The 16,065-nt window shown below is 52.5% G+C and overlaps 1 protein-coding gene across 1 annotated transcript in view; it reads left to right on the forward strand.

Annotated features, from left to right (window-relative positions):
• LOC139758857 (uncharacterized) overlaps positions 1–16,065 on the forward strand; it is a 549,125-nt gene that overhangs the window by 156,695 nt on the left and 376,365 nt on the right. Inside the window, exon 3 of the mRNA XM_071680722.1 lies at positions 7,227–7,298. Coding sequence (XP_071536823.1) covers positions 7,227–7,298 — 72 coding nt within the window. The remainder of the gene's footprint in view (positions 1–7,226; positions 7,299–16,065) is intronic.

Consider the following 16,065-nt stretch of genomic DNA (forward strand, 5'->3'; position numbering starts at 1 on the left):
TAGGCTATGAACAGGTGTTGTTATAGGCTATGAAGAGTTCTTGTTATAGCCAGGCTATGAACAGGTGTTGTTATAGGCCATGAACATGTGTAGTTATAGGCTATGAGGAGTTGTTGTTATTGGCTATGAACAGGTGTTGTTATAGGCTATGAACAGGCGTTGTTGTAAACTATGAACAGGCGTTGTTATAGGCTATTATCAGGGGTTGTTATAGGCTGTGAACAGGTATTATAGACTATGAACAGGTGTTGTTATTGGCTATGAACAGGTGTTGTTATAGGCTATGAACAGGTGTTGTTATAGGCTATGAACAGGGGTTGTTATAGGCTATGAACAAATGTTGTTATAGGCTATGAACAGGTGTTGTTATAGGCTATGAACAGGAGCAATGCATGTAAAGTTAACGAGACTTACGTTCATTGATCGTAATGATGTCTCACGCAGTAAAACACTATTATAGCCAAAGTGAACGCGGCCACACCTGTGTTTCAGGACACAGACCTGCATCACAAACTCGACCATTAGGTTTTGGCGGCCAGCCCGCGCGGGCCTGTGTCACGATACAATCTCTCAATCAACGTAATGACCCCGAGTGGCGCAGGTCCCATGGGATCATGCACACACACATGACCAGCACACAGCTGACCAGTGAGGAGGGGCGGGGTGGATGGGAGAGGCTGGTGGTGGTAGCGATCTTCCACCAGATAAGCCCCTTTACTTCTCCTCTCCCCCAACACCATGTGGAGTAACCGTTCACACACCATCCTTCCTCATATAGCGACGTTATGGTATTATCTTTATATTGACCGAGACGGCGAGGGCAACTGAATGCCCTAGTCTTGGCCATCTCCTTAACGCTATCTATCTATCGATCTATCCATCTGGATATGTATATATGTATGTATGTATGTAGGTATGTATGTATGTATGTACTCCCTACGTGTCGAAGAAGGCGACTATAAGGGGGAGGGAGCCGGGGGGGGGGGGGGAATCTTCCCCTTCCGTTTTTTATTCTCCAAAAGAAGGAACAGAGAAAGGGGCCAGTGAGGATATTCCCTCTAAGGCTCAAGTCCTCTGTTCTTAACGCTACCTCGCTAACCCGGGAAATGGCGAACATGTATAAAAAAAAAAAATATATACATATAATGAAAAGAACATTTCCAATAAACTACTTCACGCATTAATTGGTCTTTCTCGTATTTGACCAAATATATGTAATAACTCAATGTATTTACCTTTCACTAGTGCTTTTTCATTCAGACAATTCTCTATCTGACGACCTTATCAACCAAGTAACTTTGTTTTTCGTTCTCTTTTCTCTTTCAACTCCATTTCTGATTGCTCGAACATTCTCGCACCCCTTGACGCATCCCTTCATCCCTTCGTAAAGTCGAGAAAGAGATTTTCCAACCTAGACACAAGCAAGACGTAAACAACGTATGGACTAGACCACATCCCCTCAAAGTAATCACCAAGGACAGTGTCTCTCAACCTGTGTCTGTGATCTGTCGTCTTTCACATCTCGAAAACCGAATCTTCTTCTCTTCTCGGCAAGTCGAACTGGCACAGCTTACGCCTAAAATTTTAGACTGACTGTTCTAATCTCTTCCAGCTGCCATCCTGCTGATCTGATTTCTATTTCCACTTGTGTTTGAATCTCCCGGCTTCAACTTACACAAGTCGACATCCATCTGTGGTCCTTATTTCGGGCCATCACTTCAAGAGGGACTCGAGGGTAGTGTGGAGAGTGGGGATCCTTTGCAGTAGTCCTTGAAATATCTAAAGCTTCGTGGCTTCGAGATTTGATCTCAAAGATCCTCTCTGTTTTCGCTTCCCTCCCTCACTCGGTTCTCTCGTATCTACTGTAGCTTCCTCACCGGTAAGCCTACCTCTTTATGGACTTACCTCTGCCTTTGCTTATCCTCATCAACACTGGCGTCCCTAAGGGTTGTGTGTCGTCTCCTACAGTTTTTCCTTCCTATATAACAACGATTACCTTTCGTCATCAGGTAACGAAATGGACTCGTGCGCTGACGACTCGACTCTGCATCTCTGAATTCTGTCCCAAATCCTCTCCATCTCGTTACAGAATTCTCCTCCTAACCTCTAACTTCGACAGGGTTTCCTTTTGGGACAAGCACACGACCGAGTTCAGCTTAATACCCCTCAAACCTCAACTTCTCCCACTATCATCCACTAACTACTCAAAACCACATGACCAACGACGTACATGGCGTCACCCTAACATCTACTCTATCCTTCCTGTTAAGATGCCAACAATTCTTCTCTTTCGAATGGTTGCTCCGACGCCACGATGGACACTGCAGACAATAAGATCTGGTTACAGAAAAGCATCACACACACACACACACACACACACACACACACACACACACACACACACGCATAAGACAGCAGAACCAGCTTATTGCTAACGAATATCCTCTCTCTCTCTCTCTCTCTCTCTCTCTCTCTCTCTCTCTCTCTCTCTCTCTCTCTCTCTCAGGCCGTAGTAAAAAACTCATTACAAGAAACTCTGAAGTGAAAAGAAAAAAAAGGTAATAAGACCAATCTCATCTATCACAGCACACGCCATGATGGTGGACAAACTTCTGGCTCCCGACCCCACAGGCTGGCCTGAGAGACGCTGTAACAGATGAACGCACCAGGACTGGTGGCAACGGAGCAGAGAACACATAACCTAGCGCTCACGACTGCTGTAACTCGAGGATGAGTCGGGAGAGTCAAGACTTGACTGCATCCGGCCGAGAGATGACTCGACACCTGACTCTGACCACAGCCTCCGCCTCGGTGCAAACCACCTTCACCACCTCAGACCATGGTCCGCGGGGGACGCTAACCACCTCTCCCTCTCTCCCTGACCCTCAGGGAAGCTCAGGCCACTCTCAGATAGGAAGATCTCCACCGACGATCATGCATAAGAGTATAAACCTCAGTACATGGAGAAATGCACGAACACAATCCTACCGCCAATGGCAGAGATGCTTCTCTCTAAAAACACTCCGCCGGTAAACCAGGACCATGGTACAATAACAGAAGCGCGAGCAGAATCAACAAGGGAAAACAGAGCTAGTGTTCACGCAGTATACACAAGCGACCATATACTCCAGCGACCGTACACACCAGCGACCACATACAGTAACGACCATACACACCAGACTGTGGGCAATACTAAACAAACACATGCCTCGACCGTCTCATAAACACGAATGTGCACTAACAACCAGGTGTCATTCAGGTGAACAGCCACGACCTTCTGAACCATCAAATTACATAAATTCTAAGGTACATCACTTTTGATGGCCAGTTCTATTGCATTAACGTACAATATCCAACTACTTCCAATCCTCAGAGACCCCTCTCGGTAAACTTAGTGGCCTCACTGTGGCCTGCCAACCGAGCCATAACATACATACCAAGATTGTAAACATGCCTGACCCTACCTCTGTCACCGGTGATTTTCGTGCTGAACATGCAAGTCTCAGACGCTAATCAACGAACATCACAGGCAATAAAAAATTCAGTTTGATTATATATATATATATATATATATATATATATATATATATATATATATATATATATATATATATATATATATATCACATGTTTACCAAATGGCGTCCTAGCTTCGTCTCTTCGATGTATATCGACTGACTGTTATATTTCTCTCTTGTGTCTCCCCTGATGATGTGATTATTACACGAAAGTGCACTAGGGAACTTTTCTTGTTTCATTTTCCCCGTGGACTCATAGGAATATATATATATATATATATATATATATATATATATATATATATATATATATATATATATATATATATATAAAACACAACACCTGGAATCGAGCTTTCCATCATATATAGATAGGCCCTCCAGCACTGAACCACCTAAGATATCATTGATAGAGAATGGTGGGGGATACGGCATCCTCATTACAATGCTAACCCCCTAGAATACAATGATGGCCAGCAGCTCACAAACACTAGATTTAAACAACATTATAGAAATGATGACTTGACAATGAGCCAGCCCTCCAACCAAGCACCTTGATGGGGAGAAGCGTAAAGGAAAGAGATAACTAAAAGTGATCACTACCGCGAGGTGCAGAAGAGCAAAGCAAAACCCAACACCAGGCCCAGAAATCATAGAAATCAGGCAACTTCACCCCCAACACAGTAGCCAACACGGATGAACATCTGCCAAACACTGTCGAGAAATCTGAATGACATTCGTTAAAAGAAATGGAAAGACCAGAACTGAACAAGGGTTAGGGAAGTCCGACGACCTGAGGGACACCACCAAACAACTGACAGTCGAACAGAACAACACTGAGGAGGACCAAGTTACGGCGCGCGAATTCGTACAAAGAATATGGAAGTCCCGTTTTCTAAATTTACTCCCGAAGAAAAAAAAAAAAGGGAATCATCACCAAGTCGAAGGAGGAGAGGTCCTCGGATGGACTCGGGTCTGCTGACACCTGCACTCCCAGCGAGAACAGACAAGCCATACCTACGAACAGCCATCCTAAAAACCAAGGGGGGGAAAAAAAGTGCTACGATAGACCCAGACAGACAAGGAACAAATGACTACGTCGCCCACCAAAGCTTTTCACAAGACACACACTAGTCTCTGAAGAGCTAAACTGAACACACGAAGACCTCTTTTCCCTGATATCTCTGCAACACTTTCTAAATCGTCTGGTACTTCAAATTAAATCTATATCTCTTTCGTCAGTGAGGCACTCTATTATTTTTGAGGCACTCATTTTGTAAGTCATTCGTTCGTCAAGCATTCATGAGGTACTCGTTCGTGAAGCATTCATTATTTGCGAGGTACTCGCCTCTGAAAGCCCTCATTCGTAAAGCCCGACTCATTCGTGAGGCACGACTCATTTTGTGAGGCACTCGTTTACAGCGTCACAACCATGAACCAAATCGTATTATTCTAGTTCTCTGGAAATAAATCCTCTCACCAACATTAACATAAATGTCTTTCACATTTATCAGCAATTAACTTCTGATGAACGACCATTAACTTCATGTTCTATAACACTTCGCTACTACAGGCCTTCATGGGCCTCTGGTATATGACCATTAACCTCCTGTGTATTACACTTCTCTTCCAAAGGCCATCATGGGCCCGAGATATATGACCATTAGGTCCCTGTACACTATATCATTCTATAAACCTTTATAAAGTGTTATATGACCACTGGCATTATATATATATATATATATATATATATATATATATATATATATATATATATATATATATATATTCATACATATTCGCCATTTCCTGCATCAGGGAGGTATCGTCAAAAACAGATGACAGAGACTTAGGGGGAAAAGTCCTCACTTGGCCCCTTTTTCTGTTCCCTCTTTTGGAAAAGTAAAAACTGGAGGGGAGGATTTCCAGTCCCCTACTCCGTCCCCTCCTTTTGAGTCGCCTTCTACGACACGCAGGGAATAAGTGGAAGTATTCTTTTTCCCCAATCCCCAGGGATTATAATATATATATATACATACATACGCACACACACACACACACACACACATACATATATATATATATATATATATATATATATATATATATATATATATATATATATATATATATATATATATCCCTGAGGATAGGGGAGAAAGAATACTTCCCACGTATTCCCTGCGTGTCGTAGAAGGCGACTAAAAGGGGAGGTAGCGGGTGGCTGGAAATCCTACCCTCTCGTTTTTTGATTTTTTTTAAATTTCCAAAAGAAGGAATAGAGAAGGGGGCCAGGTGAGGATATTCCCTCAAAGGCCCAGTCTTCTGTTCTTAACGCTACCTCGCTAACGCGGGAAATGGCGAATAGTATGAAAGAAAGATATATATATATATATATATATATATATATATATATATATATATATATATATATATATATATATATATATATTTTTTTTTTTTTGTCGCTGTCTCCCGCGTTTGCGAGGTAGCGCAAGGAAACAGACTAAAGAAATGGCCCAACCTACCCCCATACACATGTATATACATACACGTCCACACACGCAAATATACATACCCATACATCTCAATGTACACATATATATACACACATAGACATATACATATATACACATTCACACAGTCTGCCTTTATTCATTCCCATCGCCACCTCGCCACACATGGAATAACATCCCCTCCCCCTCATGTGTGCGAGGTAGTGCTAGGAAAAGACAACAAAGGCCCCATTCGTTCACACTCAGTCTCTAGCTGTCATGCAATAATGCCCGAAACCACAGCTCCCTTTCCACATCCAGGCCCCACAGAACTTTCCATGGTTTACCCTAGACGCTTCACATGCCCTGGTTCAATCCATTGACAGCACGTCGATCCCGGTATACCACATCGATCCAATTCACTCTATTCCTTGCCCGCCTTTCACCCTCCTGCATGTTTAGGCCCCGATCACACAAAATCTTTTTCACTCCATCTTTCCACCTCCAATTTGGTCTCCCACTTCTCCTCGTTCCCTCCACCTCCGACACATATATCCTCTTGGTCAATCTTTCCTCACTCATTCTCTCCATGTGCTCAAACCATTTCAAAACACCCTCTTCTGCTCTCTCAACCACACTCTTCTTATTTCCACACATCTCTCTTACCCTTACATTACTTACTTGTCCTCAAACATCTCATTTCCAGCACATCCACCCTCCTGCGTACTACTCTATCCATAGCCCACGCCTCGCAACCATACAACATTGTTGGAACCACTATTCCTTCAAACATAGCCATTTTTGCTTTCGGAGATAATGTTCTCGACTTCCACACATTCTTCAACGCTCCCAGGATTTTCGCCCCCTCTCCCACCCTATATATATATATATATATATATATATATATATATATATATATATATATATATATATAAGATAGAGGAGCAAGAACACTACCCACGCATCTCCTGTGTGTTGAGGAAGGAGACTAAGTGGGTCGGGAGCAAGAGGAGGGGCCAGGGCGAACTGGAGATCCTCCCCTCTTATATTATCTCTTTCTAAAAGCAGGATCAGAAGAAGGACCCGAGCAAGGATTTCTCCTCCAGAGCTCAAGTCGTCTGCATGTTTCTTGCACCACCTCAGTATCATGTACGTGTTTTTTCCTTTATGTATATTCATATACATATACATTTTTCCTTTTTTTTTCTTACAGAGAGTCAAGTATACGAAGGCTCCGGTCGTCGACGACAGGGCCGGAGAGATGGGAAGGGAGCGACATGAAATGGTAAGCTGACTCTGTCATAACATAGGTAGCAAAGAGACCCTTCAGGTGCTCGCATATATGGTAGCTTTAAGGGAACAAAAAGGCGACCTGCTTGGCTTAATAAGGGCCTTGTTGGAAACCAACATAGGAGGGAGATAAGTAGAATACAGGGAGTGATCTGAAGACAGCTTTTGGGGGTTTACCTAATACATTCATACAATCCAGACTGAAAAGCCCACAGCCCAGTGCGTCTCTACTGATGGCTCTCTCCCCTCCGCCTCTGGGAGGGCAGGTAGTGCTGCTGCCACTGTGATCCAGCCCAGTGGTAGGTAGGGCATCTACTCTGAAACTGCATTGTCGGCTACACTCACCACTCTCGAACTTGCAGAAAACCTCCGCCTCAAACAGGTTAATGGTCTAAGACTGTATTCACTTACGTCATGAACCATTCTGTAATGCATCACGTAATACTTAACCCACTGGAGTCTGACTAAGACCCATTGTAATCTCTGTAATCCTTTTGCGCTACCGCTCACACGATGAACATGGGGAGAACAATGAACTAGCTGGCGATACCAACACAAATCAGTGGTCGGATTCGCCAGGGTTCGAATTCTGGGCGTGGCAATCGGCCTCATGATAACCAACGTGTTCATCCTCCCCTCGGAGCTTGGGTACCTGGCTTAGGCCGGTGTGTGTGTGTGTGTGTGTGTGTGTGTGTGTGTGTGTGTGTGTGTGTGTGTGTGCATACACAGCAGTAAATTGATAGCACACATATAAAAGGTTAACCCACGGGGCAACACGAGTGTACAACTCTCTCTCAGTAACACACAAATAGGAATCACACGCACTGGAGAGATGAAAGAAAGTTAAAAAGAAATTCACCATCAAAGTGTGGGAGATGACTCCACAGGCGGGAGCAGTAGCGTATTGCTGGACACCCGATAACAACGGTGTATACGATTGCGGGAGAGAGAGAGAGAGAGAGAGAGAGAGAGAGAGAATTTGCTTTTCATTATCGTATATGTCCACCACATCACCACCACCACATCACCACTACCACATCACCACTACCACATCACCACTACCACATCAGAGGCCCGAGACATGACAAATGGGATGCAAACCACAAGTTCTTCCACAACCCCTGGGCAGGAGAGACTTCCCCTGGGCTGGAGAGATTTCCCTGGGCAGGAGAGACTTCCTCTGGGCTGGAGAGACTTCCCCTGGGCAGGAGAGACTTCCCCTGGGCAGGAGAGACCCCTGGGCAGGAGAGACTTCCCCTGGGCTGGAGAGATTTCCCTGGGCAGGAGAGACTTCCCTGGGCAGGAGAGACTTCCCCTGGGCAGGAGAGACTTCCTCTGGGCAGGAGAGACTTCCCCTGGGCAGGAGAGACTTCCTCTGGGCAGGAGAGACTTCCTCTGGGCAGGAGAGACTTCCCCTGGGCAGGAGAGACTTCCTCTGGGCAGGAGAGGACTTCCTCTGGGCAGGAGAGACTTCCTCTGGGCAGGAGAGACTTCCCTGGGCAGGAGAGACTTCCCTGGGCAGGAGAGACTTCCTCTGGGCAGGAGAGACTTCCCCTGGGCAGGAGAGACTTCCCCTGGGCAGGAGAGGACTTCCTCTGGGCAGGAGAGACTTCCTCTGGGCAGGAGAGACTTCCTCTGGGCAGGAGAGACTTCCCCTGGGCAGGAGAGACTTCCTCTGGGCAGGAGAGACTTCCCCTGGGCTGGAGAGATTTCCCTGGGCAGGAGAGACTTCCCCTGGGTAGGAGAGACTTCCCCTGGGTAGGAGAGACTTCCCTGGGCAGGAGAGACTTCCTCTGGGCAGGAGAGACTTCCTCTGGGCAGGAGAGACTTCCCCTGGGCAGGAGAGACTTCCTCTGGGCAGGAGAGACTTCCCCTGGGCAGGAGAGACTTCCTCTGGGCAGGAGAGACTTCCCCTGGGCAGGAGAGACTTCCCCTGGGTAGGAGAGACTTCCCTGGGCAGGAGAGACTTCCCCTGGGCAGGAGAGACTTCCCCTGGGTAGGAGAGACTTCCCTGGGCAGGAGAGACTTCCTCTGGGCAGGAGAGACTTCCTCTGGGCAGGAGAGACTTCCCCTGGGCTGGAGAGATTTCCCTGGGCAGGAGAGACTTCCTCTGGGCAGGAGAGACTTCCCCTGGGTAGGAGAGACTTCCCTGGGCAGGAGAGACTTCCCTGGGCAGGAGAGACTTCCCCTGGGTAGGAGAGACTTCCCTGGGCAGGAGAGACTTCCCCTGGGCAGGAGAGACTTCCCCTGGGCTGGAGAGATTTCCCTGGGCAGGAGAGACTTCCCCTGGGTAGGAGAGACTTCCCTGGGCAGGAGAGACTTCCCCTGGGCAGGAGAGGACTTCCTCTGGGCAGGAGAGACTTCCCCTGGGCTGGAGAGATTTCCCTGGGCAGGAGAGGACTTCCTCTGGGCAGGAGAGACTTCCCCTGGGCAGGAGAGACTTCCCCTGGGCAGGAGAGACTTCCCCTGGGCAGGAGAGACTTCCCCTGGGCAGGAGAGACTTCCCCTGGGCAGGAGAGACTTCCCCTGGGCAGGAGAGACTTCCCCTGGGCAGGAGAGACTTCCCCTGGGCAGGAGAGACTTCCCCTGGGCAGGAGAGACTTCCCCTGGGCAGGAGAGACTTCCCCTGGGCAGGAGAGACTTCCCCTGGGCAGGAGAGACTTCCCCTGGGCAGGAGAGACTTCCTCTGGGCAGGAGAGACTTCCCCTGGGCAGGAGAGACTTCCCCTGGGCAGGAGAGACTTCCTCTGGGCAGGAGAGACTTCCCCTGGGCAGGAGAGACTTCCCCTGGGCAGGAGAGACTTCCTCTGGGCAGGAGAGACTTCCTCTGGGCAGGAGAGACTTCCCCTGGGCAGGAGAGACTTCCCCTGGGCAGGAGAGGACTTCCTCTGGGCAGGAGAGACTTCCCCTGGGCAGGAGAGACTTCCCCTGGGCAGGAGAGACTTCCCCTGGGCTGGAGAGATTTCCCTGGGCAGGAGAGACTTCCCCTGGGTAGGAGAGACTTCCCCTGGGCAGGAGAGACTTCCCCTGGGTAGGAGAGACTTCCCTGGGCAGGAGAGGACTTCCTCTGGGCAGGAGAGACTTCCTCTGGGCAGGAGAGACTTCCTCTGGGCAGGAGAGACTTCCTCTGGGCAGGAGAGACTTCCTCTGGGCAGGAGAGACTTCCCCTGGGCAGGAGAGACTTCCTCTGGGCAGGAGAGACTTCCTCTGGGCAGGAGAGACTTCCTCTGGGCAGGAGAGACTTCCTCTGGGCAGGAGAGACTTCCCCTGGGCAGGAGAGACTTCCCCTGGGCAGGAGAGACTTCCCCTGGGCAGGAGAGACTTCCCCTGGGCAGGAGAGATTTCCCTGGGCAGGAGAGGACTTCCTCTGGGCAGGAGAGACTTCCTCTGGGCAGGAGAGACTTCCCCTGGGCAGGAGAGACTTCCCTGGGCAGGAGAGACTTCCTCTGGGCAGGAGAGACTTCCTCTGGGCAGGAGAGACTTCCTCTGGGCAGGAGAGACTTCCCCTGGGCAGGAGAGACTTCCTCTGGGCAGGAGAGACTTCCTCTGGGCAGGAGAGACTTCCCCTGGGCAGGAGAGACTTCCCCTGGGCAGGAGAGACTTCCCCTGGGCAGGAGAGACTTCCCCTGGGCAGGAGAGACTTCCCCTGGGCAGGAGAGGACTTCCTCTGGGCAGGAGAGACTTCCCCTGGGCAGGAGAGGACTTCCTCTGGGCAGGAGAGACTTCCCCTGGGCAGGAGAGACTTCCCCTGGGTAGGAGAGACTTCCCTGGGCAGGAGAGACTTCCTCTGGGCAGGAGAGACTTCCCCTGGGCAGGAGAGACTTCCTCTGGGCAGGAGAGACTTCCTCTGGGCAGGAGAGACTTCCCCTGGGCAGGAGAGACTTCCCCTGGGCAGGAGAGACTTCCTCTGGGCAGGAGAGACTTCCTCTGGGCAGGAGAGACTTCCTCTGGGCAGGAGAGACTTCCCCTGGGCAGGAGAGACTTCCTCTGGGCAGGAGAGACTTCCCCTGGGCAGGAGAGACTTCCTCTGGGCAGGAGAGACTTCCCCTGGGCAGGAGAGACTTCCCCTGGGCAGGAGAGACTTCCTCTGGGCAGGAGAGACTTCCTCTGGGCAGGAGAGACTTCCCCTGGGCAGGAGAGACTTCCTCTGGGCAGGAGAGACTTCCCCTGGGCAGGAGAGACTTCCCCTGGGCAGGAGAGACTTCCTCTGGGCAGGAGAGACTTCCTCTGGGCAGGAGAGACTTCCCCTGGGCAGGAGAGACTTCCTCTGGGCAGGAGAGACTTCCCCTGGGCAGGAGAGACTTCCCCTGGGCTGGAGAGATTTCCCTGGGCAGGAGAGACTTCCTCTGGGCAGGAGAGACTTCCTCTGGGCAGGAGAGACTTCCTCTGGGCAGGAGAGACTTCCTCTGGGCAGGAGAGACTTCCTCTGGGCAGGAGAGACTTCCTCTGGGCAGGAGAGACTTCCTCTGGGCAGGAGAGACTTCCCCTGGGCAGGAGAGACTTCCTCTGGGCAGGAGAGACTTCCCCTGGGCAGGAGAGACTTCCCCTGGGCAGGAGAGACTTCCCCTGGGCAGGAGAGACTTCCCTGGGCAGGAGAGACTTCCCTGGGCAGGAGAGACTTCCCCTGGGCAGGAGAGACTTCCCCTGGGCTGGAGAGATTTCCCTGGGCAGGAGAGACTTCCTCTGGGCAGGAGAGACTTCCCTGGGCAGGAGAGGACTTCCTCTGGGCAGGAGAGACTTCCTCTGGGCAGGAGAGACTTCCTCTGGGCAGGAGAGACTTCCCCTGGGCAGGAGAGACTTCCTCTGGGCAGGAGAGACTTCCCCTGGGTAGGAGAGACTTCCCTGGGCAGGAGAGACTTCCCCTGGGCAGGAGAGACTTCCCCTGGGTAGGAGAGACTTCCCTGGGCAGGAGAGACTTCCCCTGGGTAGGAGAGACTTCCCCTGGGTAGGAGAGACTTCCCTGGGCAGGAGAGACTTCCCTGGGCAGGAGAGACTTCCCTGGGCAGGAGAGACTTCCCTGGGCAGGAGAGACTTCCCTGGGCAGGAGAGACTTCCCTGGGCAGGAGAGACTTCCCCTGGGCAGGAGAGACTTCCTCTGGGCAGGAGAGACTTCCTCTGGGCAGGAGAGACTTCCCCTGGGCTGGAGAGATTTCCCTGGGCAGGAGAGACTTCCCTGGGCAGGAGAGACTTCCCCTGGGCAGGAGAGACTTCCTCTGGGCAGGAGAGACTTCCTCTGGGCAGGAGAGACTTCCTCTGGGCAGGAGAGACTTCCCCTGGGCTGGAGAGATTTCCCTGGGCAGGAGAGACTTCCTCTGGGCAGGAGAGACTTCCTCTGGGCAGGAGAGACTTCCCCTGGGCTGGAGAGATTTCCCTGGGCAGGAGAGACTTCCTCTGGGCAGGAGAGACTTCCTCTGGGCAGGAGAGACTTCCTCTGGGCAGGAGAGACTTCCTCTGGGCAGGAGAGACTTCCTCTGGGCAGGAGAGACTTCCTCTGGGCAGGAGAGACTTCCCCTGGGCAGGAGAGACTTCCCTGGGCAGGAGAGACTTCCCTGGGCAGGAGAGACTTCCTCTGGGCAGGAGAGACTTCCTCTGGGCAGGAGAGACTTCCTCTGGGCAGGAGAGACTTCCCTGGGCAGGAGAGACTTCCTCTGGGCAGGAGAGACTTCCCTGGGCAGGAGAGACTTCCTCTGGGCAGGAGAGACTTCCCTGGGCAGGAGAGACTTCCCTGGGCAGGAGAGACTTCCTCTGGGCAGGAGAGACTTCCCCTGGGCAGGAGAGACTTCCTCTGGGCAGGAGAGACTTCCCTGGGCAGGAGAGACTTCCTCTGGGCAGGAGAGACTTCCCTGGGCAGGAGAGACTTCCTCTGGGCAGGAGAGACTTCCTCTGGGCAGGAGAGACTTCCTCTGGGCAGGAGAGACTTCCTCTGGGCAGGAGAGACTTCCCCTGGGCAGGAGAGACTTCCTCTGGGCAGGAGAGACTTCCCTGGGCAGGAGAGACTTCCTCTGGGCAGGAGAGACTTCCTCTGGGCAGGAGAGACTTCCTCTGGGCAGGAGAGACTTCCTCTGGGCAGGAGAGACTTCCTCTGGGCAGGAGAGACTTCCCTGGGCAGGAGAGACTTCCCTGGGCAGGAGAGACTTCCCCTGGGCTGGAGAGATTTCCCTGGGCAGGAGAGACTTCCTCTGGGCAGGAGAGACTTCCCCTGGGCAGGAGAGACTTCCTCTGGGCAGGAGAGACTTCCCTGGGCAGGAGAGACTTCCTCTGGGCAGGAGAGACTTCCTCTGGGCAGGAGAGACTTCCTCTGGGCAGGAGAGACTTCCTCTGGGCAGGAGAGACTTCCTCTGGGCAGGAGAGACTTCCCTGGGCAGGAGAGACTTCCTCTGGGCAGGAGAGACTTCCTCTGGGCAGGAGAGACTTCCCCTGGGCAGGAGAGACTTCCCCTGGGCAGGAGAGGACTTCCTCTGGGCAGGAGAGACTTCCTCTGGGCAGGAGAGACTTCCTCTGGGCAGGAGAGACTTCCCCTGGGCAGGAGAGACTTCCTCTGGGCAGGAGAGACTTCCCCTGGGCAGGAGAGACTTCCTCTGGGCAGGAGAGACTTCCCCTGGGTAGGAGAGACTTCCCTGGGCAGGAGAGACTTCCCCTGGGCAGGAGAGACTTCCTCTGGGCAGGAGAGACTTCCCCTGGGCAGGAGAGACTTCCCCTGGGCTGGAGAGATTTCCCTGGGCAGGAGAGACTTCCTCTGGGCAGGAGAGACTTCCCCTGGGTAGGAGAGACTTCCCTGGGCAGGAGAGACTTCCCCTGGGCAGGAGAGACTTCCCCTGGGCAGGAGAGACTTCCCCTGGGCAGGAGAGACTTCCCCTGGGCAGGAGAGACTTCCCCTGGGCAGGAGAGACTTCCTCTGGGCAGGAGAGACTTCCCCTGGGCAGGAGAGACTTCCCCTGGGCAGGAGAGACTTCCTCTGGGCAGGAGAGACTTCCTCTGGGCAGGAGAGACTTCCTCTGGGCAGGAGAGACTTCCTCTGGGCAGGAGAGACTTCCTCTGGGCAGGAGAGACTTCCCCTGGGCAGGAGAGACTTCCCCTGGGCAGGAGAGACTTCCTCTGGGCAGGAGAGACTTCCTCTGGGCAGGAGAGACTTCCTCTGGGCAGGAGAGACTTCCCCTGGGCAGGAGAGACTTCCCCTGGGCTGGAGAGATTTCCCTGGGCAGGAGAGACTTCCTCTGGGCAGGAGAGACTTCCCCTGGGCAGGAGAGACTTCCTCTGGGCAGGAGAGACTTCCCCTGGGCAGGAGAGACTTCCCCTGGGCAGGAGAGACTTCCCCTGGGCAGGAGAGACTTCCTCTGGGCAGGAGAGACTTCCCCTGGGCAGGAGAGACTTCCCCTGGGCAGGAGAGACTTCCCCTGGGCTGGAGAGATTTCCCTGGGCAGGAGAGACTTCCCTGGGCAGGAGAGACTTCCTCTGGGCAGGAGAGACTTCCTCTGGGCAGGAGAGACTTCCCCTGGGCAGGAGAGACTTCCCCTGGGCAGGAGAGACTTCCCCTGGGCAGGAGAGACTTCCTCTGGGCAGGAGAGACTTCCTCTGGGCAGGAGAGACTTCCTCTGGGCAGGAGAGACTTCCCCTGGGCAGGAGAGACTTCCTCTGGGCAGGAGAGACTTCCCTGGGCAGGAGAGACTTCCCTGGGCAGGAGAGACTTCCTCTGGGCAGGAGAGACTTCCCTGGGCAGGAGAGACTTCCTCTGGGCAGGAGAGACTTCCCCTGGGCAGGAGAGACTTCCTCTGGGCAGGAGAGACTTCCCCTGGGCAGGAGAGGACTTCCTCTGGGCAGGAGAGACTTCCCCTGGGCAGGAGAGACTTCCCCTGGGCAGGAGAGACTTCCCCTGGGCAGGAGAGACTTCCTCTGGGCAGGAGAGACTTCCCCTGGGCAGGAGAGACTTCCTCTGGGCAGGAGAGACTTCCTCTGGGCAGGAGAGACTTCCCCTGGGCAGGAGAGACTTCCTCTGGGCAGGAGAGACTTCCTCTGGGCAGGAGAGACTTCCTCTGGGCAGGAGAGACTTCCTCTGGGCAGGAGAGACTTCCCCTGGGCAGGAGAGACTTCCCCTGGGCAGGAGAGACTTCCCTGGGCAGGAGAGACTTCCTCTGGGCAGGAGAGACTTCCCCTGGGCAGGAGAGACTTCCCCTGGGCAGGAGAGACTTCCCTGGGCAGGAGAGACTTCCCCTGGGCAGGAGAGACTTCCTCTGGGCAGGAGAGACTTCCTCTGGGCAGGAGAGACTTCCCCTGGGCAGGAGAGACTTCCTCTGGGCAGGAGAGACTTCCCCTGGGCAGGAGAGACTTCCCCTGGGCAGGAGAGACTTCCCCTGGGCAGGAGAGACTTCCCCTGGGTAGGAGAGACTTCCCTGGGCAGGAGAGACTTCCTCTGGGCAGGAGAGACTTCCTCTGGGCAGGAGAGACTTCCCCTGGGCAGGAGAGACTTCCCCTGGGCAGGAGAGACTTCCCCTGGGCAGGAGAGACTTCCTCTGGGCAGGAGAGACTTCCCCTGGGCAGGAGAGACTTCCCTGGGCAGGAGAGACTTCCCCTGGGCAGGAGAGACTTCCTCTGGGCAGGAGAGACTTCCCTGGGCAGGAGAGACTTCCCCTGGGCAGGAGAGACTTCCCCTGGGCAGGAGAGACTTCCCCTGGGCAGGAGAGACTTCCCCTGGGCAGGAGAGACTTCCTCTGGGCAGGAGAGACTTCCCCTGGGCAGGAGAGACTTCCCCTGGGCAGGAGAGACTTC

Source organism: Panulirus ornatus, chromosome 31 (genome assembly GCF_036320965.1).
Source record: "Panulirus ornatus isolate Po-2019 chromosome 31, ASM3632096v1, whole genome shotgun sequence".
Classification (NCBI taxonomy): Eukaryota; Metazoa; Arthropoda; class Malacostraca; order Decapoda; family Palinuridae; genus Panulirus; species Panulirus ornatus.